This window comes from Camellia sinensis, chromosome 13, assembly GCF_055761805.1.
Source record: "Camellia sinensis isolate YWXY chromosome 13, ASM5576180v1, whole genome shotgun sequence".
Lineage (NCBI taxonomy): Eukaryota > Viridiplantae > Streptophyta > Magnoliopsida > Ericales > Theaceae > Camellia > Camellia sinensis.
The window spans coordinates 45,311,153-45,336,321 of record NC_138973.1 but is presented as its reverse complement, the minus strand read 5'-3'; the positions used below and the strand labels follow the sequence as shown (position 1 = coordinate 45,336,321).

The 25,169-nt window shown below is 31.1% G+C and overlaps 1 protein-coding gene and 1 long non-coding RNA gene across 2 annotated transcripts; both read right to left on the bottom strand.

Moving 5' to 3' along the window:
- Positions 1-13,161: 13,161 nt before the first annotated feature.
- Positions 13,162-22,993, bottom strand: LOC145806120 (uncharacterized). The gene is made up of 2 exons (XR_014348805.1): positions 22,593-22,993; positions 13,162-13,525 (listed from the first exon to the last, which is right to left on the bottom strand). It is a non-coding gene; the product is annotated as an uncharacterized LOC145806120 (long non-coding RNA).
- LOC114269289 (protein HAIKU1) lies at positions 21,046-22,598 on the bottom strand. The gene has a single exon (XM_028210574.2). It carries the CDS (start codon positions 22,353-22,355, stop codon positions 21,486-21,488), a length of 870 nt encoding a protein of 289 aa, XP_028066375.1. The 5' UTR covers positions 22,356-22,598; the 3' UTR covers positions 21,046-21,485.
- Positions 22,994-25,169: the final 2,176 nt, after the last annotated feature.

Sequence of the window (25,169 nt, the reverse complement as noted above, 5' to 3'; positions counted from 1 at the left end):
CTACATTTTTGACAGATCTTGAAAGATTATTAACACAAGGTCCCAGCAGCGACTTGAAGATAGGTATAGTGTCACAAAAAGCTTACCTGTGCTCCCACCGGTATCTGGGCAACACAAGGACTTTAAGTGCACCAATGCATGCAATGCAATAAACATATAATTGAAAATAAAAGTCATATCATGGAGTTTGAGTCAAGGTTTCATAAAATCTCCTACAGAGTTGCTAGAAACTGTAACATCACCCCGAGGGGTACCCGTGCGCATTAAACCGTTTGAACCCTCGATTTCTTTGATCTAATCTCACGAATATAATGTGAAACATAGATGAGAGTCCAAATTCGAAAAATTTTATAGAAAATCCATTTTATTGCAAAACATTTGCCAAAAATGGACTGAGTTATCAGATTTCAGAGTCGCTACCTAATATTTTGGAAAATTAGAAAACCCATGAATCATGCCAAGGCCATTGTTCGTTGTAACTAAGGATGCTTGGCTCGGAGCCTTAGATATGAGGGGAGAAGGTCATTAATTGAGCACCCCCGCTCACCCTATCAAAAGATCGGTCTCTACTTAACCATGATATGAATTTTATTAACTTTATATGCTCATGTTATGATTATTAATAATTCTAAAAATTACTATGTGAAAGCAAACAAGTATAGAATGTGTCATTCATTTTGGAACAACTTGATTTAATGTATTTTGAAAGAATTTGAATAATGTTCAACTCAACAGAAATTGAGTTAACAAACATGAAAATCGATATTATTCCAAATTGAACAGCATAGCCCCCATTTACTAGCATTCATAAAGATATATTATATAAGCAAATAGTCACATGATAGGATGGTAAACATAGTAAGAAAAATACAAAAAAACGAGATGCTAAAGAATAACAACTTATATATTTTTTGATGTCCCGTGAACAGTTACAAAACAAAGTTAGTGAAATATGCATAATCTTATATACAAAATCCTAATGCAATTTACTCATGAAATGCAACTAAAGATTTGGCTTCTAATATATGACATGTGAATCATCTCAAGACATGAGGTAGCACACAAAATCACATAGAAATTGATTAAACCTACATATGAAAATGAGATAAATCTAGAAGTATGAAATATGGATACGATGAAAAGAAAATATGATACTATGTATAGACATGGGAAACGAGTAAATAAAAGAGATAGAAAGATATGGGGTTGGAAGACATACATAGAAAGGGGTTGAAAGAAACAGGGGTTGGGAATTATTACAACACTAAATAATTACAAAACCAAATAAAAGAAAATAAAAGACGTGGGACTGAATATTATTACAGCAAAATCATAAGAATATACGGAAGAGATTTAACTAAGAACTATAATCATCCGCCGAGAATCGCTTTGTTTATTGCTTAGGAAATACTTTGTTTTTGGGAATTCCTATTTTTCATGCAGCCAAACCAAGACAAAACAAACAAAACATTTCCAAGAGATACATATGTACAAAAAGCTATCAAATGAAAAATCTAACAAGCATGAGAATTGAAACAAGGAAACACCAAACCAAAAAAATATATGGAAATCTACATTCATCTCGTTGTGAATAAGAGTAAATTAATACTCAAATCCATACTATTAATTAGAAAGAGTAGATTGCCATTATTTCAAAGGGGAAGTCTTACAAAACTTGTGAAAGCTCTATAGGACTTCTAAGAAAATAGGGAAGAAAAGGGAAAAAATACATATAAGTTATCACAATTAGTTAAAGACTTATCTTCTTACTCATGAAATATATATGTAAAATCCATTTCCATGTTCAAAATTGGTTGAGAAGAGAGTTTTTAACACTTCTGATGAGAAAATCTTTATAACTTCAATTACATATTTATATCACATATTCTAAATATCGCATAGAAAATACAAGAAAATGAATGAGAAGAAATCTAAGGAACAACTTCCACAAACTAAATATCACATATTTAATAAAGACGACACAAGAAAATAAAAATAAAAAAATCTAAGAAACAGAGGTTTAGTCTTCCACTTCCACAACCTAAAATCACATATTTAATAATAAAAAAATACAATAAAATAAATAAGAAGAAATTTAAGGAAGAGAGGCTTAGCCTTCCATTTTCACAACCTAAATATCACATATTTAAAACAATAAAGAAAATACAATAAAATAAATGAGAAGATTGCAAAGATTCACCTTTGGAGGAAATCGTGAATTTTCTGATTTATCAAACTTTCTCCTTTATACAATCACGGTTATGGAATATGCTTTAGAATCTCAGCAAAAAGTTTTGAGTTTTAGCTTTAATGAAATTTTGGGTGGTGTATATCAGTGGAATATCTGTGAAAGGTAAGAAGTTTATATCTCACTTGGTATTTTCTCTTAATTTTGACAAAATAAATTTTCTTTTGATCAAAAGTAAGACCTCTCTCTCAATCTCCCCCCATAGCTCTAATAGTCTTCTATATATAGGTCAAGAGCTAAGATCCTTTCATTTTTTGAAGAGTCAATTTTGAGGAGCTTTTAAAAAGTCAATTTTGAAAAGCCAACACTCCTTCATTTTTTTTGAAGAGCCAAAACCCATTCATTTTTTAAAGAACCAATTTTGAAAAGCCAAGACCCATTTCTTTTTTTGAAGAGCTAATTTTTTCAAAACTGCTAAATTTTCCGAACAATAAAAATGCAAAAAAAGATTTTTAAATAGGTTTAAAATAATTTGGCCAAAATGGGTGTAAGATTGAAATTAAAGCTTAAATTTGATTTTTCTGCTGAGAAATTCATGAAATAGTATATTTCAATTTTCATTATCAGGTGATTAAAAGAAAATGCCTAAGTCTTAAAGCCGATCAAAATGGGATATCTACAAGGGTGTAACCATTGAGTTTAAACAAAAAAAAGTATCTTTTGGATTTAAATCATGAGGTATGACCATTGGATTTAAATCAAAAGACATTACTCTTTGATTTAAAGAGTGTTACTTTTGAATCTAAAGGACACGACCTTTGATTTGAGGAACAAACTCATGCCTATATAAAGGCCGAATGGGTTGAAAATTGGATATATATTTTTCCATAAAAGTTCTCTCAATGATACATATTGTTATTTTCCTCTTTACTTAGTGGGTTAGAAAAATTCAAAGGTATTCGAGATCTGATTTCATTCGTACATAACGCAATCAGACATCTGTCTTTAGATTAAGTTTAATTGTATCCTGGAGGAGGATTTGCGAGTAATCCAGTGCACACCATATTTGACAGAATTGGTGGAATTAAGGAAAGCAATATTATTTGAAAATAATACTAATTATTTTCTATTTTATTTATTTCTATCTTACTTACCAATTTTGCACCAACATCTTCTCCATCTCCATGTTAAAGAAATCAAAAAAATTATTCAAAATTTACAATCAAAAGGCTAAGATTCAATCATAATGTAGTAACATAATAACAACTTTCAATACATGTCATAGGTTCTGAGTCATTTTCTTATTTGTTTTCTGAATGAATAGATTCTTTTGTTAAAAAACAAGAAAGAAAGAAACAAAATAAAAGAAGAGATGAAAAACTCCGCTCGTCTGGTTGGACCCACCGTAAACAGCATTAGCACATATTAGGGTAGAGAAGTGATCTGATCATAATGATAGACAGGTGAAATCATTATTATCTCTGTTTACATTAATAATTAATTTGGTGCTTGGGAGGCAGTGATGGGCCACCTACATCATATACATATATTTAATGCACAGTGCAGATCATATATATATATATATATATATATATATATATTATCTAGTATCACCTATTGAAAAAAAAAAAAATCACCTATGAAGCGTTATTAAGCTCGCAAATAATTATTTATTTAGTTATATCAGATTTTCATGTCAGAATATAAACAATTCATAAAAGATTAAACCAAAGCTCAGGCCTTGTCTGGGGACCCTTCCTTTTAGTTAAAAAGTTATTAAATTAGTCAAAAAGTCAACAACCTATACCAAAAAATTAAAGATTCTCTTTTCTCTTTACTTTTTGCACATATTTTCGTAAAAAATCAAAAAATCATCCCAAACATACTAATTTTCTTTAGCTCATATTTTAGTCAAATAGCCAAAAAGTTACTAAATTAGCCTGTTCCCAAACGAGGCCTCAGTACTTTCTCTGAATTATTTATAATTTATTTTATTTTAAGAATCATTAAGTGCAATTTTTATTTTTTAATTATTAACTTTTAAATTATAATAAGCAATACCAATAAGCCCATTATTAGATAATCAAACTTTGGTATTGATAATATATTTGCATATATACAAATGTTGATTATTTAATTTACTTCAAGTGGGTTAAATTAATTTATAAATGTGATAATAGAGTAGGCAACAAGTTGTTAATATATATATATATATATATATTGCCATTCATTATCATGTCTTGAATTGGAAGAAAGTAAGCATATTAGGCATCCGTTTGGGAAGTGGGTTGGCTTTTTGACTTTTTGACTATTTTAGTCTGGGTTAAAAAGCTTGATTTGGGAAGGATTTTTTTGATTTTTTGGCTTTTTTGACTTTTTTTGTGAGAGAAGAGTGTAATAATTATGGGTTTGATATGATGTTTTATTTGTTGTGACTAAAATAGCCTATTTTGTCTTTTGTGACTATTTTAGCCCCAACCTTGCTTGCCAAACGGACCATAATGGCATCTGCTATACCAAACCTTATCAAAGAAATTCAAATTTATTTATATATATAGGGATAACATTATGCATGAAGGATATAATATATTTATATTGCTATTTCAAGGTACTGTATATTATATTTGTGAGGGGGCAAATAGGTGCATGTGAATGAAGGATTACAAAACTTTGAAAGGAATCGTTTTGTGTCCGAATGGAATTGAATGAAAAACACTTATATTTTTAATACTTGTTTCTGGAAGCAAAAGGGTAACACAAAAGTAATTGTTGCTGCACCATGGCATGATGGTGTTGACAATGGAAGTGCATGCTATATATATATATTAGTAGTGAGCGCAAACATGATGCGTTTCTAATTTCACATTAAAATTTTTAGAATATTTGATGAACAAGAATAATGAGATAAATTTGAAAATTTTCAACAATTATTTACGGTAGTAAATTAACAATATATGAGTATTCTTGAAAAATGTTGAGAGTTATGTTTTTTTATAGAGTAGAATAGATATATATAACAAGCTATGGTTGTTGTCCATTGCAGATGGCATAGCACCCCAACAAAGATATATTCACCAAGCAAATATTATAAATTAGCCTAAGCTTATAAGTTGATATTGGCAAGATCAATCAATTTTAGAATAACAATTCTGCTAACTCGAATTTTTCGTAGCTCGAGTGACCTAAAATTCCAAAATGACGTTGTTTTGAAATCCCTTCCCCCGCCCCCCCCCCCCCCCTCCTCTTTTCTTCATCCTTTCCATGACTCATAGAAGAAGAAGAAAACAGAAGAAGAAGAAAGAAGAAAGAAAAGAAGAGATCATCAACAACCAACACATGATCATCAACGCATCATCGTTATCACAGAGACTTCACAGAGACAGAGATACAGAGAGAGAGAGAGATACAGATTTGTGTACACACACAAAGGAAGGCGGGCCGTGGTGATGGTCTCCCCTCCCTCTTCTCTCTTCCTTTCCCCTTCATTCTCTCTATCTCTTCCTTCCTCCCTCTGTTTTTGTTTCAGATATAAAAGATAAAAGAAGGAAAAAAAGAAAAAAAATCAAAACGATGTCGTTTCAAATTCGAACCACCTGAGCCACGGAGAATTCGACCTCTGAAGCATTCTTCTTAAAATAAAAAAACTTATTATTGTGATGGCTTAGTCGTCTTAAAATTGTTTTATTTTTTACAGTCAACATGGCAAAGCTGTTTTGAAATAATGACACCATCAAGTGGGGGACGCAAGTATGACACTCGCAAAGAGTATTTATGATCACAATAGCTCTGTTGCAAAATATTAATAATAGTATAACCAATTATTCTTGGCAAAATATAGCAAAATTTGTCACTAAAAAAGTTAAATCTTTTGCAATGATAATTATTTATTTAAAAAAAATATATATATATATATATATATAGTGAGAATGGCACTTATAATTATTTGACCAAAATACCCTTCTTATCTTAGAAGCTATTTTTGGTGTTACATATATATATACCGATTCTTTATTAGAGGTGATGCATATAATAACAATTGAATAATGTTAGAAACTTATAATTTGAATTTTTAAATTTACTTATAATGATGTGACAGGAAAGACAATATCTACACGATTGTGTATATAATAAATAAAAAATTGACATATATTATGTTATATTATTATAAATCAAATTAGAGGAGATTTTTTATAAGTCTTAAATATTTTTTAATAATAATTTTAAAAAAATGGAGAAAAAAAAAATTGAAGAATAATTGTTCGAATGGAAGGATAGGTTGTCTAACATCTTTATCCTTGATTGGATTGGATAAAGTGGCTGAGGCCGTGGGGGCATAGTGCAGTTCTTGCAAAACAGCTTTATCATGGATATAAACCGTTTTAAAACAACAATGTTAGAGATTATTAATTTTAGAATTTTAAAAAGATCATTAATGATATGGCACTCAATAAAAAAAGAAAAAAAAATATAACATTAAGGTCAAAACATCAAATCATTTATGATGGGACCTACTGTCACATTATTAGTGATAGCACTAATTAGTACCTTCACTCATTTTTTCTTTTGAAAATCCAAATTCATTCATCAATTGATTTGATGGATTTGATTGATATATGACACAATTGATTGATGCATGACACAATTAATATCCAAAATCATTCATCAAATCTCACTTCGCTCCTTTTTGCCAAAATTCAGGCTACGTCAATTCACGAGTCAAAAAATTAAAATCAAGTTTAACATGATCTGAATAATACAAAAAGTTAAAAAGTAATTATCTTATTTAAGTCACATCTTTTTATTTAAATCACATCACCTCTCTAACACATCACATCAAATCAAATCCAAACCCAACCCATATAAATCAATAAGTCAAAAAGTGTACTTTTTAAAAACATTCCAAACCAACCCTAAATCTAAGTGCAGAGGTATTTGATTCTTGAATGGGCCGGTACGTCTAGGCCTGGGCTTGGACTCGAGTTTTGGTGGGTCTGAATATTTTTTTTTTGTTATTTTTTTTATTAAAATTTTATTATTTTTCACAAATAAAAGACACTAAGCCTCGGGTTGACAGATAGGTCTGGCCACGAGCCGGGCTCACAGGCCGAGTTTCAAAATGATGGCCTAAACTCAGGCCCAAGGTCTCGGGCTAGGCTCAGGCTAGGGTCCAAACGAGCCTAAACAAGTCGAACCCACCCCGCCGCGGGCAAGCTTTGAACCGTCCACAGACCGTGGACCATTTTTATACTCTTACTTTTCACCAATAATTTGTAAGTCATGCTATGTTAGGCACCCTCAAATAGCATAATTTAGTATTATAAGAATTATAATTAAAAAAAATTAAATTATAACCAAATATATAATTAAATAATTTTTTAATCATAATTAAAATAATCTCATAATTAATATAACTAATTACACAATAGGTCAATCAAATACACATATGTCATAAACAAAGGTGCATACCTTAAATTTTTTCTAAATTTGTATTAAAAAAAATAAACTTATATACGTATATATATTAAATATTTAAGAGGAAATTAACAAAAGAAAAAATCTAAAATTTAACCCTTATAACAAAATAAACATTAAATTTTTAATTTTATCAATTTAAATCCTAATATTTTGATTTATTTTTAATTTAAACTATTTGTCTATTTTTGTCAAGTAAAATTAAAAGGAAAAAAATTAATCATTAAACTCAATGAAAAATAGAATATTAAATATTTTTTGTACATCTACATTGAATATAATGACTAAAATATCATTTTTCTGATTAATTTTATTTAACGAAAATAGACAAATAATTTATATTGAAAATAAATCAAAAAATTAAGATTTAAATAAATAAAATTTAAAATTTATTTTATTATAAGACTCAAACCATTTTATTTTATTTTTTGTTGTAATTTTTTCATGTTTGATTTTTATATTTATAACAAAATTAAATGAGATATTAATTGATAGTAATGACTTTAAATGGTGATCACACCTTCTATCTAACAAAAAAAAAACCGGTGGTACTACATGCACTAATTGGTATACTAATTAACATATCAGCATGTCTTATGACATTATGACATTTTTGTACTCATAACAAAATTAAATGAGATATTAATTGATAGTAATGACTTAAATGGTGATCACACCTTCTAACTAAAAAAATAAAAAATAAAAAATTGGTCATCACACCTTAGAAGAAATTGATGGGCAAGACCACGTGAAGAGCACTAATTACATCATACATGACAAAGGAGTCCAAGAAAAGGACTTCCTCTTCGGTGTCGTTGCAAGTTGCCAACTTGACAATAAAGAAAAATTTGAGATGTAATGGGCTCAACTTTAAAACACAATTTTTAATCAGTTTAAAACAATGAAACTCACAATTTTAAATGAGATCAATTTATTTTTATATAAAAAATTCATTATTTTAGACAATAAGAAATTGTATTTTGTTTAAAAAATTTAAATGTTTTCAAATATTTGTGTAAAGAGCAAAGAAAATGTTTGATAATGAGTGAACCCAATATAATGAGTTTACATGAAACTCACTCACTTACAAGATATTTTGCATTTTTCTTGTTACTATCTTTTTTCACTTTGTTACAGTCTTTGTGATATTTCAACAATTTTAGTAGCCACATGACTATGTCGCGCTTGGCCTAAACACAGACTTGTGCGTCAATCTTAGTAGGCACATGATCGTGTTGAGCTTCACCTAAAGTACAGAGACTTGTGTGTCAAACTTATTAGTTATATGACCACGTCGAGCATTGCCTAAAATACAGAGACTTGTCTGAACTTGTGTCAAGCTTGGCCTAAAGTATAAAGCGTGCGACTTTGGACATTGCACAAAACAGAGGTGAACAGCGGATATATCGATCCGTTAAAATCGACCGAATCGAACCGATCCGCTGCATTTTGGACAGATGCGTGATGACGAGCGGACGGTTGCGGATTGATTTTCTCCAATCCGTCAATTTAACGAACGAATGGCGGATTTGAGATTTCTTTGGCCGCAACCGAACCGCTAAACCACGAGTACCCCTAGTAATTTATAAGAGTTTGTGTTTTCAATTTGTTTAAATATTATGTTTGTGTTTTCAATTGAAAAAGAGTTTAAATATTCTGTTCAAAAAAAATTTTCAACTTGAATATATTTTTTGAATTGAAAAAAATAAATGTATTATTTATCTATATTTTTTGTTTTTAAATCTAACTCTAAAAATAATAAATAGAAAATATGATATATGCTGGTTGGTTTTTGTTTTCAAAAACATATATAGATGTAATAATAAAGAGACATACAATCTCTACTACTGCTCTGTTTATGGTTTTGGTAGTTTGAATTGTTATTATATTTTAAGAACCACAGATTGTAATACTTTATGTGGATATAAATCATGCTGTGATTGTAATATGTGGATGAGGCATGCAGTGATCGTGATATTCTAAAGTTTTAAAATTTCTTTCTGTAGATAAGGCATACAGTGATTGTAATACTTTTTTTAAGTTATTGACTGTAATACTTTTTTTTTTTTTTGAGAAAGTGCACAAGTTGAATTATGTTGAAAATTTATAAAATTTTAAACCGCCAAACCCATTCGCATCCATCCGCCAAACCGCCAAACCGCTCAATCCACATCCGCCGGATTGGCGGACGGATGCGGATTGATTTTCTCCAATCTGCCAATCTGGCGGATGGATGGCAGATTGGAGGTTCCATGGCCGCAACCGACCAGCGCCCACCCCTAGCACAAAAGAGTCAAATAATTTTTTTATGGATAAATTACACTTTGTTTCCTTTATGTTTGATCACTTTCCTATTTTGGTCTTTAAAATTTATTTTTTTCCCATTTTGACCCTTTATATTTCAAGTTTTTTTTGTTAGAAAATTTAGTTTTTATAGGCTTATTTTGGACCAACTTTGAGCCCCTCACACGTCTTTTGGGATGAGTCCGAAGATGTGACGTGTTTCTTGCCGCATAGCAAGTCACACGGTGAAGACGATTCGTCAAAACCATTTATGAGTGAATGACAACTTGATGTCGTTTTCGGGTTCGAGAAATGCACAATTAAATAATTAAATGTGAATTTCCTTATAAGACTTATCTTACATTGAAACTTTAAGTGAGCTTTTGTGAGTATATAAACTCTAGGTGTACAAACTTGGGTTGAGTCTCAAGGGGCACCTCAAGTTTGTAAAAGGGAGGAATTATGGACAAATGAAACCTTAGCTCAAACCACCACACATGCGCACCACCACCGGTCGACCGAGTTGAGCCGTGCCTGGGTCGGGTCGATTTTAACTTTAATTTTTTAGACAAAATTTAATTGAATTTTTTCAAATTCTTGAGGAAATTATTTGAATTTCAAAATGGAAGTTTAAATTCAAATTTTTGTCCAAAAATTGTGCCAACAGATTAATCTATCACCGAACAAATTTTGCTCTTCCCTTAACAGATTTATAACTGCCAGCAATTTCCAACAGATAGAAACTGCCTAGCAGTTATCTGTTCTTCAGTTAATGCACCTGTTCATTCAAATTCAGATCTGCTCATTTGAAATTAAACATGTTCGAACAGCCACTTTTTGCCTATATATAGAGGCCATTTTCAGCACTGTTTTGCATCCGAAAATAGTCTGAAAAAGTCATTTTCTTGCTGTCCAGATTTTGCTCTGTTGCATATATATTCTTCATATAATTTTCGGAAAAATTTAGAAAGTATAGAACACAGGTTTTGTTCGCCGAACAAATTGTTTGAAATGCTACTACAATTTGTGAAGATCATTGTATCTTGAGAGATAGACGCCATTAGTCCGTAAGTACTGAAGCGGAGCGAATTTGTCTTAAGGACAGAGTGTCATGCACTCGACTTGATCTTTTAATTATTTATTCGATTCGATAAAACAAATTCAATAAGTAATTTATTTTTATTTGTTTGATTTGTTTCAACTTATTTATTTTACACAGAAAATTGTTCCAAGAATCTTAAGACAGATACAAATTATTCTGTTTATACAGAATTTTTCGTTTGTTTCCTATTCTCTTTCTTCTACTTACAAAAATTATTTTTTGTGGTTTTACAAAGAAATATTATGGTTGGAAAAACAAATAGTAGTAATATACTGTTTGATAAATAATAGTAATATACTGTTTATTTTCTTTGACAATTAGTAGTAATATACTGGTGTCATTAACAATTCAGAATATTTATTTGTGAAGTTTGTCAGAAATTAATTTTGATTTTCAGAAATAATTTCTAAGTGTTCATTAATTAAAATTATGTTTCAATATTTTAATTATTGAAGTGTTATAGAAATTTAATTTTCTGTGTGGAATTAATTTGTTTAAATAAAATTTTATTTTATCTTCAAAATTAATTGAAAATAAACGTTACAATTCTTGTTTCTTTTATTTTACAGAATTTAAAATCCTGTGTTTATGGTTTTAATTTTCTGTGTAGTATAGAATTCTAATTATAAGTTTGTTTTATAATTTAGAATTTATGGCTACAGAAACTAGTCAAACTAATATTCAAACCAGTACTAGTATGGTGGCCACAATTGCACCAACCCCTCTTTATGTTGGGACTGTGCCAATAAATCATGGTAAAAAAACAGAAAAGTTCTTTGGAACTGATTTTTGCAAAAGCAAAGGAAAATCAAGTAAAAAATTTGGTCAAGCCGATATGACCGAAGTGGACAAAATTTCCAATGGTGTAGATGACATAAATCTTTCTGCAGTTATTTATGAGGCAAACTTTGTCAGAAATCCTAAAGAATAGTGGGTGGATACTGGTGTTACTCGTCATATATGTGTCGACAAAATGATATTCATATGTTATTCTATAGTGAATAATGGTGAACAATTTTTTATGGGCAACTCTTCAACTTTCAAAGTTGAAGGACGAGAAAATATTATTCTAAAGATGACATCTGGAAAGGAACTCACTCTCAACAATGTGTTGCATGTACCGAACATTCGCAAGAATCTTGTTTCCGGATCTTTGTTGAGTAAAAATGAGTTTAGGCTAGTTTTTTAAAGTGACAAGTTTGTACTTATGTAAGAAAATGTTACATGTCTGATAACCTTTTCAAAATGAATGTCATGACTATTGTATCATCTGTTATTAATAAAAATACATCTTCTTCTTACTTGCTTAACTCTTCAAATTTATGACATGGTAGACTTAGACAAGTTAATTATGGATCTTTACGTAGATTAATTAATATGGAATATTTACCTAAATTTGATATTGATTTAAATCATAAATGTGAAATTTGTGTCGAGGCAAAATTATCAAAAACTCATTTTCATTCAATTGAAAGAAGTACGGAACCACTTGAATTAATTCATAGTGACATTTGTGATTTTAAATCAATTCAAACTAGAGGTGTGAAAAAATATTTTATCACTTTTATAGATGGTTATATTAGATACAGTTATGTTTATTTAATTCAAACCAATGATTAAATTTTGAAAACTTTCATTCAATATAAGAATGAAGTTGAAAATAAACTTGGTAAGAAATTAAGAAACTTAGAAGTGATAGAGGTGGTATCACCTTTTGGTGAATTTTGTAAAGAACTTGGAATAATTCATGAAACCACCGCTCCTTACTCACCTCAACAAAATGGAATTGCTAAAAAAAAAAATAAGACTTTAAAAGAAATGATGAATGCTATGTTAATAAGTTCTGGATTACCTCAGAACTTGTGGGGGAAAGCAATACTTTCTGCTAATTATATACTTAATAAAGTACTCTGAAAAAAAGTGAATCAAACACCTTATGAATATGGCATGAAAGAGTATCATCCTGCAAATACTTAAAAGTGTGGGGGTGTTTGGCTAAAGTAACTATTCCTAGTCCTAAAAAGACTAAAATAGGTCTTAAAACAATTGATTACATTTTTATTGGTTATGCCAAAAATAGTAGTGCATATCAGTTTTTGATTTATAAATCAGAACATTCCGAAATGCATGTAAATACTATTATTAAATCTCGAAATGCGTCTTTCTTTAAACATATGTTTCCAAATAAAACTAGACAAGAGACTAGTACTAACAAAAGATCTCATAATGCTATTATTAGTCAGGATCAAGAACATGATCAAGAACAAGAGCAAGAAATAGATCAAAATGAGGAAGGGAAACCTAAGCGTAGTAAACATGCTAAACCTAGGCGTAGTAAACATGCTAGAATCTCAAAATCGTTTGATCTATATTTTTTAACATTTTTGTTAGAAAATGAGCTTTTAACTTTTGAAGAAGTTATGTCCAATCCTGAAGCTCCTTTATGGAAAGAAGCTGTAAATAGCGAAATTAAATCCATCCTGCAAAATCACAATTGCAAATTGGTTAATTTACCACTAAGTTGTAAACCTCTTGGGTACAAGTGGATTTTCAAGAGAAAAATGAAAGCGGATGGATTAGTTGACAAATACAAGGCAAGACTTGTGGTCAAAGGTTTTAAATAAAAAGAAGGTCTTGATTATTTTGACTCATACTCACCGGTTACTAGAATAACATTCATTAGAATGCTAATTGCCATTGCATCTTTGCAAAATCTAGAAATTCATCAAATGGATATGAAAACCGCTTTCTTAAATGGTGAGTTAGATGAAGAAATTTACATAGAACAACCAAAAGGATTTTCTGTTCCAAAAAAAGAAAAAAAAAAGTATGTAAATTGGTTAAATTATTATATGGTTTAAAATAAGTGCCAAAGTAATGGTATAAGAAATTTGGCAAATCAATGATGTCAAATGGATTCAAAATTAATGAATGTGAAAAATGTATTTATATTAAAAACACAAACACCGGTTATGTTATAATATGTCTTTACGTGGATGAAATGCTCATCATAGATAGTAATAATAATATGATTAAAACTACCAAGAAAATATTGAATAAACATTTTGACAGAAAGGACATGGGGATTGCTGATGTAATACTTGGTATGAAAATTACCAAAATATCATAAGTTTATGCTTTGTCACAATCTCATTATATTGAGAAAATACTTGACAAATTCAGCAAAGATGATGATCATCTTGCTAGAACATCTGTGGATATTAATTTGTTTCTTTCTAAGAATATACAGAAAAGTATTTCTCAATTAGAGTATGCCCAAATTATTAGAAGCTTAATGTACGTGATGAACTATATTCGCCTAGATATAGCTTATGCAGTAAGTAAATTAAGTAGATATACGAGTAATCTAGAAGTAGAACACTAGAAAGCAATTATAAGGGTTTTACGATACCTCAAATTTACTCGTAACATTAGGCTTAATTATACTAGATATCCAGCAGTACTTGAAGGATGCTATGATGCAAATTAGATATCGGATACTAAAGACTCAAAATCCACCAGTGGGTATGTCTTTACTCTTGGTGGGACAGTTATATCTTGGAAATCTTCCAAACAGACTTGCATTGCTAGGTCTACTATAGAATCAAAATTCATAGTTTTAGATAAAGTTGGGAAAGAAGTAGAATGGCTTCGCCACTTCCTTGAAGATATTCAAATGTAGCCAAAACCAGTGTCTGTTATTTGCATACATTGTGACAATCAATCAGCAATAGGTAGAGCACAAAATCATATGTATAACGGTAAGTCACGACACATTTGTCGTCGACATAACATCGTGAGACAACTACTCTCTAATGGAATTATTTCTATTAAATATGTGAAGTCTAAAGACAACATAGCGAATTCACTAACCAAAAGGTTAGCAAGAGAGTTAGTTGAAAACTCATCGAGGGGAATGGGACTTAAGCCTATTAAATAAGAGTTACCACAATGGCAATCCAACCTAGTTAACTGGAGATTCCAAAATCTATATTCAAATGGAGAACCGAGTCATGTATGACTCATAAGGATCACTGGGGAGTCAAACTCCTACCGATTTCTATAATGAAATAGTGATGTCTACAACGTTTTAGGGTAAGTAATACTTTTAATGATTCTTATATCTAGGTATACCTAGTGGAGTATGGTAGGATACTTTTCATAAGAATTACCTATACGAGTTGAACTAAACCGGTTCTATGAGATTTGTGAATGGCTTCAATTCTCTAGAACACTCATGAAACACCATGTTGCTCAGGGCTAAAATGAACACAATAGTGAAAATTAAACTGTGTCTGGTAAAATACTGTGTGAGTTCTATTGTTTTGGTTTACACAAACGGTTGAACAGTTCAAGACATCATGTTTACTAGTTAGCTAATAAATCTAATAGTGTCTCACAAGGGAATGTTCAAAGCCAAAAATTACCTATCCTTTGCAATATATTTCCAATTTCTGTACTCTCTAAAATTAGATTATATTGTTGTATTTTCTCTCCGTCAAATTCCATTCATGTAGGAGATTATTGAAAAATTTAGGTTGCGTTTGGTTGTGTTTTGTAAATGTGATTTGAGAGTATGAGTTGTATTTTGAATTTGTGTGTTGTAGAATTATGATTTGAGTGTAGAAAATTTGTTTGGTAAAGAGTTTTGAAAATAGTTTTGGAAAAGAGGTTTGATTTGAGTGGGGAATTGTTGATGTGATATTTAATATGTGATACAAAAATTTACAACTCCTAACTAAACATACAACTCAAAATTATTTTAAAGCACATTAAAAATTAAAAAAAAATTTAGAAAATATTTTTCCCAATTATATAAATCAATTGCAAAAAAAAAAAAAAAAAAAAAATCTGTACAGCAGAGGACATCCGGGTGGATGTCCCCAAGGATGTCCGGGTGGTAGTCCCTAGGGACGACCGGGCGGTCTTCCCCTAGCCAAAAAAAATACAAGAAACGCGCAGAATGGACAGAGCTTTCGGCAGATTTTTGGAAAATTAATTCCAAAACTCTTACCAAACATGGAGTTGAAACTAGCATGTAGAATCACATTTCAAAAGCACAACCAAACACAGCCTTAGTTTTTATAGGCTCATTTTGGGCCTACTTTGAGTCCAAAATTGAGTAAGTCTCACACGTCTTTTGGGGTAAGTTCGAAAAAGTGACGTGTTCCTTGTCGCATGACAAGTGACACGGTGAAGACGGTTCCTCAAAACCATTTATGAGTGAATGAAAACTTGACGTCGTTTTCGAGTTCGTGGAATGGACAGTTAAATAATTACATGTGGGTTTCCTTATAAAGCTTGTCCTATATTGAAACTTTAAGTGAACTTTTGTGAGTATATAAGCTCTAGGTGTACAAACTTGGGTTGGGCCCCAATGGGCACCCCAAGTTTGTAGAATAGAAGAGTTATGGACAAATGAAACATTGGCTCACACCACCACACACGCACACCGCGGACCGGCAAGCCGAATTGAACCGTACTGGGCGCAGTTGTGGGTTGAGTCGGTTCTAATTTTAATTTTTTGAACAAAATTTATTTAAATTTTTTTAAATTTTTGCAGGAAATATTTGAATTTCAAAATAGAAGTTTAAATTCAAATTTTTATCCAAAAATTGTGCCAACAGATTGTATTCTTCCCTTAACAGATTTATAACTACAAGCAGTTTCCAACAGATAGAAACTGCCCAGCAGTTATCTGTTCTTCAGTTACTGCACCTGTTTATTCAAATTCAGATCTATTCATTTGAAATTGAACCTGTTCGGACAACCACTTTTTGCCTATAAATAGAGGCCATTTCCAACAGTGTTTTGCATTCAAAATAGTCTGAAAAAGTTATTTTCTTACTGTCCAGATTTTGCTCTATTGCATATATATTCTTCATATAATTTTAAGAAAAATTTAGAGAGTATAAAACACAAGTTTTGTCCGTCGAACAAATTGTTTGGAGTGCTACTACAATTTGTGAAGATCATTGTATCCTGAAAAATAGACGCCATTAATCCGCAAGCACCAAAACAGGGCAAATCTGTCTTAAGAATAGAGTGTCACACACTCAACTTGATCTTTTAATTATTTATTCGATTTGGTAAAATAAATTCGATAAGTAATTTATTTTTATTTGTTTAATTTGTTTCAACTTATTTATTTTACACAAAAAATTGTTCCAGCAATTTTTAATTTACTCATAAAGTTAATTTATGTTCAAAATTAGACAAAAAATATCATAATAACTATCACATAACATAAAAAAAATATTATTATATTAAAATTTATATTTATATTAGAAATGCAAATTATATATAATAAAATATTTTTATACGACGTGACTATTAATGTGTCGTTTTCTGTCTAACTTTTAACATAAATTAATTTTCAAATGACCAAATATAAAAGATGCAAAGTTTAATTTATCCTTTTCTTATTTATTGTGATAATATGACACACAATACTAGATGTTGAGAACACTAAACAAATTTTTAGCGCCAGAAGCATACATAAGCTACAAAGATCAGCTTTAGATAATCTTTGCCTCATTTTCTTGTACTCTTCAAAATTAATATAAACCTTTCGTACTAAGACAAGAATAACCTTTACATACCGTAAGTGTTTGGAAAGAACTAAAAAATGTACCTTTTTTTACCTACATATATTTATTTAGATCACATCAATCAACATCTTATCTCTGCTGTTCTAACCACTTTCTCAACTTTTTTACATATTCTTTTTTTTATAAAAAGTCAAAAAAATGTACTTATTTAAAACATTCCAAACCACCCCATAGAATCATCTTTATCTTTCTCAAAAAAGAAAAAGGAAAAAGACAAGAATAACCTTATAACGAATGTAACAGTTACTTATCCGATCCTAACATAAAGACACACAATCTCAACTTTCGTTTTCGCTCTCTTTCCTTCTTTCTTTCACACGTGCATAAATAAATGCACAAACGGACTTGAGCATTCCTAAGTTCGTAGCTAATTACGAGTACTTCTCTTGCCATCAAGAGTATCTAATAATTTTTCATTCAAAAGACCTTTTTTGCTTACAGATGAGGGGGGTTCGAAACTCGCACAAAATTTGTTCCATTGTTCACCACACTAAGATGATTCTCTCAAACTAATAAAAATATAAATGTAAGTTGTATTTGGTGTGAAGTTCTAATCATAATTCCACACCCATATTTTTGTTTTTCAAAAATTAATTCCACATTTACTTTTAAAAACTCGTTTCAAGTGCAGTTTTGAATTTTGAAATTTAGCTTACTCGGTAATCCTCTCGAACATCTAGCCGATCGTTCGGCCGGTTGACTGGAACAGTACTATTTTTTTGGAAGGGGAGACAATTGGCACTTGTTATTTTTTATATTTTAAATAAAAAATATTTTCAAAATTTTTTATGAGTTTTGAATAGAATTTTGGATTGTATATTTGGTTATGAGTTGTAAATTTTTTAATCAAATACCATATATCACATCAAAAATTTCAAACTCAATTCAAAACTCTTTTCTACTCTTTTCAAAACTTATAACCAAACAAATTTTTCACACTCAAATCATAATTTCAAAACTCACAAATTCAAAATACAACTCTATTCTTAAATCATAATTCTAAAACTCTATCAAATGCTACCATAGTCTTCACAAGTAAAAACTCACCTAACCAATGTTAATCGACTAGGTAGGGGATAAAGCCGACATGGCATAGACTGTACGTGTGATACAAATCTCAAAATGTTCTCTAAAAACAGATTAGAGAATGATCCCCTGAAATAAAATTATAAAATGTTGTCTAGTGAACTCAAGGGTGTACACGGACATCCAATGATTGTCCCACAACAGCAAATTCGTGGGCTCAAACTCCTCCCCCCCAATCTCCCTCACCAAATTATCTCCCATTACTGGAACTCGCACATAATTTCCTTCCCCCACTCCAACTACTCTACCCCACTGGGGATTCCGTTCCACTACCCCACCGCTCTCCATCAGTCCCAGTCACTGCAACTCCCTCCATCACCATTGTCCCCCCCTAACCCACCCCCAACTCATGAACCAGCCCTCTTCCTTCCCCAGCCCACCCATCCATCCGACCTCCACAATTGACCATAACTAAATGACAATGCAGAATCGTCAACACCAAACCTATGCAAAGTTTTGGTTCAAGCTTTGCCAGAAAGTTCCTAATACCTTCCAGTTGTTCACCAGAGCTCAAATCTTCAGTCAAAATTCAAAGAACTAGACCTAGACAAACACAGTCCTTCACACAAATGCTATGAAAAGATTGAATCCGAGGACGGTTCTCTTCATCAATGGGAGAAGCACATAATTCAAACAATCAAGCTCATGCACAACACATATTGACCTTTCCTTAATTTCTAACTATTCATAAAAGCAATCAACTTAACCTGTTTTTCAGAGAGTAATAAAATGGCTGGTTCAATCTACAGAAAAATGTTTCTGGTTTTCCCAACAGTTTAGGTATTCAATGAACAAGAGGCTCCCTCAAATCAAACCACGGAAGGAGAAATATTTCAGCCCATTGTCTATATTACTGCTTTAAACACACACCTAAGGCTAACTTAAGATATCTAATTTAAGTATCCACCTGGAAGGATCTACCAAAATGCAGCCAAAACTCAGCATGATGCAGCAACCAATATCAAGCAAATAGACCTTGTCTATATCCTCAGGTAAATGATCAGAGTACATCTTAAGACCTAAAGGATTACATCTCAAATCAAATCAGTTTAGAGGATGAAAACTAACTGACCTGGACCTATCATCTTTTGACAGTGGCTGTGCTTAGCTATTGGCAATTGAGAAATTTTCCGCATAACACACAAATCCTTTCCAGAGGTTGATGAAACTAATTATTTAACAAATCAATCCACAAGGAACAAAAACTACACCCAAGAAGGCTATGAATACCACTTGAATAAGTGGGAACCTGCATCAGAGATGTATCTAAATGATGATAACCTTATATGATTTTCCTTTTTCTTTCTTACCTTTCCATTTCCAAGCAAAGAATGGAAAAATAACTCCTCAAACTAAAAATTCAGAAAATCATTTCTCATTAAAAATAGAAGGCTCATAGAAGATAACTTTCTGTGATTCAACTCATGCAGGCTTAAATCAATTTGCAAATATACAATAGAAGAATCAATTCATAATTATATACTATAAGGTACATGTGAAAGATCTAATATAATAATCAAGACACTCTCAATAACATAAGTCCCAAAAACTCTCCCAGTAGAATTACCAGATAGTGATACACAGACACAAGAAGATAGATAAAGCAACAGTCAGTGTCAAATAATAATACAACAACGATAGAATATATATATATATATATATATTAGGATAGTTTTTAGACTCAGGAATGGGAATATTCAGAGCAAAAATATGACTTCCTAAATAAAATCCATATTCAAAGGGCACAGGAATCTTAATGAAAGAACCAGAGAGATAAAGGGAGGAGGAATATAAGAAGAGATATTAATGAGAATCCGAAAGGCAAGGGATAAAGTTCCAACTTCCAAGGTTACCATTGTTACAAACTAAGTAGCATAGACACCAACACGTGACACACTAAAGCTGCAATTTCAAAAAAATACTGAACACGATACAGTTGGGAAACGTTTAAATTTTATATTTTTACAGAATTTATTATGTCAAATTTATTTCAACTAAAAAGTACTTAACTATTTGGCCAAATTTTTGGTATTTGATTAACTCAGACCAAATTATTTCAGTATTCAATAATTAATTAACTGCTATTACACCAGCAATGCATCTAGCATTATAATTTTTTTGGTTGGCACCGGGATGTCTAGATCAAAACCCGATTAATCCCCAGGTAATCTAACAAAGATGCTTAAGTTTTGGGGGCAATAGGTAATCTAACAAAGATGCTTAACAAATCAATATCATAGTCCTGCAATAATTCATAAAATGATACAAGGAGCGTAAAATCAACACATTGAGATTCTTTCCCATGGCCAATCAAACCAAAGAATGATTTCAATTCAAAATAATTGATGACATTGGACAAATACAAAAACTCTTCAAGCAGAGTATAAATTTCAATGTATATCATCCTACCTTCTTACATGTTACAACATTGCTGAAGGGTCTGGATGAATTCTCCAATCTTCACTAATTTTAAATCACCTAAAGTTAAACTAGCCCTAGGAAACAGACAGATTGCAGCTGTTACATAATCAAAATCTCAATACAAACCTTGATATCGATATTGACAAATGAAAACAAGGAAAGGAAACAAGACCAAAAAACTAAAACTAAATACTTCCAAAGAACTTGTATACATCAGATTTTCACAAGTGAAGCTCCCATACCAAGGAGGTTAGTCACCAGAAAGAACATCCTCACTGAGGCTCAGGTGTGGAAACCACAAACAGTTTACAGCTGTCTAGGACTACTGACCCCGCCATCCAGGACTTGAAATGGGGAAAAATCCTGAAGGAGATAATGGAAATGCAATGCCAGGAGAAAGTGGAGGTTGAGGCCCGGGACCTAAAAGCCCCGGCTGAGCCATGGGAGAAAATGCAAAATTTGGTGTCAGCGGTGGAGGGAACTGATACCCAGGAGACAGCAAGGGATAAGGTGACCGCGGAGACAACAAATTCAAGAAACCACTAGGTGATGGCAAAAGGAATTGAGAAGTAGGAGAGGGTAAAAGAGGCGGAGGACCACTCATTCGTGGTGAGGAAAGAGGCACGTGTGGGTTAGGAAGTAAACCAGACGATGGACCCGGAACCTGAGGATGTGGTTGCCTAGGTCCCGAATCTATAATTGAGTTTTGCAGGTAGCGCATATACGCTGAGATAGGAGACTCAGCTGTATTTGGCCAAACTGAATCACCAGGAGTAAAAGGTGGCAACATTGTAGGTGATGGCTGACCAAATTGAGCAGGTGGTCTAACAAAGGGATTACCATAAGGAATTGGTGCTGCAGGCATAGGTGGGGCTTGAGGTGGAGGTGGGGGGTGAATTCGAATTGGGGGTCGATTAATGGGTGTTAATGGCGGAGGTCTGATCTTCTGCAACCTCATGCTCGGGGGTTTAGGCGGATTATTGGGAGGTCTAGGCAGCGGTTCTTGGGAAGGCGAACCAGTTAGTTGCTGAACAATGTTTCGAAAATCGTTCTTGTTAATATTGTAAACCTGAGGTTGAGGCTGTTGCCTAGCAGAATTAGCAAAATTGGGTTGGTGCAGTGGGCTCTTTCTTATGTTTTTCCCCATCTTGTTCACACCCAAATGATCATTATGCTTATTCCGGTTATCCATTTTCAAAAAAAAAACAAATAAAAAAATCCAAGCTTTAACCAGCTCGAGAATCGCAGATTCAGTTTTGTTTCCACAAATCAATCAAATTTTGAAACCATTCTAGCATCCAAAACGAAATACCCAGAACTTCCAAATCGAATCTCAAACACCAATAATCGAATCATGGAACAAAATCAAGCTCAAATGAAGAACCGAAGAAAAACCCTAGAATTGAAATTAAGAAAGTAGAAAGCATACCCTGTTCTTGGCTTCTCCAAATCGCAAATCCCAGATCAAATCTAAACCCAATACTCTCACCAATTCGAAGTTTCCAGCTCGTGTACAATCAAGATATCTTTTACCCAAAATCGATTGAAACTGACTCTGCTTCTCTCTCTAGAATAGTAATAAAACCAAAACAGAGAGCTGAGTCCACGCTCTGGATCTTTGTTCTCTCTCTCTCTCTCTATCTCTAAGGAGTTGAATTCCTGAGAAAGAAGACGAAGAGAGAGAGGGAGGTGTGAAAACCTAGCGAAGAGAAGGAAGTAACGTCCCTTTGTCGGTCAATATGTTTGAAAATGGGAATGGAAATGAATAATTAGGCATGCAACTTGGAAGTAGTGGACACTGGTGTGGCATGGTGGCAGCTGAGTGGGCCCCCAAATTCTCACAAAATGTTAACAATTTAAAACATAATTTCAAAATTGTAATAAGGTGGTAAGAAAAAAAAAATTAGTAAAAAAAAAATTAGAATAAATTATAAATACTCTTGAGATTTGTAGAAAATACGAATTACTCATTGTGATTTAGAAAATTACAAATATCTTTCTGTAAGAATTTTTTATTTAACATAATTAATTAAAAAAGTAAAACTTCTAATTGTTCACCTATACAATAATAAAATTATCTGAATTATTAATTAAAATAAAATTTTAACATTATTGAAAACTGTTACTTAACTTGATGATTTATTCTAAAAGGACCTATTTGTTATGAAATTATAAACCCTAGGGGCATAATGTATTTTGTAGAATCACGTGAGATAATTTGTAAATTAAGAAAATCTCAGGAGGTATGTTTGTAATTTATCCAAAAATTTAATAAAAGAGAATTTATCTAGAAATCTCATCTCAAAAAGTATGTATTGAAAAATTTCATGAAATTTTTTTTGTAAACAGTTAAGTCTCATTGAATTTAAAAACGTACATTGTGAGATCCTTTTACTGTATTAAATTTGATTTTAAATGTAGTATGTTTTATTTAAAAAAAATTATTGTGAGATAGAACTTTTTGAATTATAAAAATATGTATGAGATTGAGTGGGCTATAAATTAGAAATATAAAATTTATTTATTTTTGATAAATAAAAATATATAATTTACTATTAGTCAAAAAGTAAATATATATTTTACTGTTAGTCAAATAAATATTATAAAAAGATTTTAATCACTAATTTTGTAACGAGATATAAGAATTCAAAAAGTCTGGTAATTCAGATTTACCCATTCATATTTTTTGGGTCTGTGTTTGTATGGTGAAGATTAAGTTTGTATTGTGTGAGATTCACATTTAAAATAAATTTGAATCGCAAGATAATAATTTTTAGATAGTTAAGTGTGGATTCATAATATTATTGATAAGAATTCTAACGAAACAAATTAATTGATTGTCCACATGTGTTTTTTTTTTTTTTTTTTTTTTGGTTATACTGATTTACGGTAAATTATATTGATTTCTTTTGAGATTTAAAAAAATATAATAAATTTTATAGTTTTGATATAATTATACAGATTTTTTTTAGTAAAGTTAAAGAAGTCAAAATTAATATAAATAGTATAAAGATACAATGATAGATAATATAAAATATATATTTCAATATAAAAAAGATGACAATCATTATTTCATTCATACACCTAATGAATTTATAATGAAACGGACATCAAGTATTAAATGAATCAAAACCTTAAGGTAGTCCAATATAATTATGTTAAACTTACAGAACTTATTGTATTTTATCTAAACCTTAAAGGAGGTCGGTGTAATTTACCTTACTTATTATTAGCATAATTTTAGAGTTTGTCCATGCAACAAGTAAAAAAATTCAAAATACCAAGATAAAATGATTTCTTATTTGATTCACATTTTTTTTACACTGTTTATATAATTTTAATGAGGCCTTTTATTATGTATTTGTGGGATTATTTTATCTTGAGGGAGTAATTTATTCTATAATAACATTTTTACTTTAGAATTCAAAAAATACATTTATGAAGATAATATTTATACAGTTAATTTATTTCGTCTAATCTTATCCACGTACCTCGATATAATAATTTCATCTACACATGTAAATTATTAGACTAAGGCCTCGTTTGAGAACAGGCTAATTTAACTTTTTGACTATTTAGTTAAAATATGAGTTAAAAAAAACTAGTATGTTTGGGATGATTTTTTGACTTTTTACGAAAAGATGTGCAAAAAGTAGAGAGAAAAGAGAATCTTTGACTTTTTGGTATGAATTGTTAGCCTTTTGGCTAATTTAGTAATTTTTTGACTTTTTGACTAAAACGGAGGGTTCCCAAACGAGGCCTAACTACTCCAATTCTTGCTTATATATGATAAACTAAACTAAAATAGACAAAGAAAAAATTGAAAGCAAGACTCATCATATCTTACAACCCAAGGATAATTGTATTTGTTACCCATATATTGATGAATTTGTTCTTACTAATGTTATTAATCATCCGACCCTTAAACAAAAAATAAAAATAAAAATAAAATTGAAGGAGATAATTATGAGTTAGGCATCTGGCATAATCACCAGTTGATTCCTTC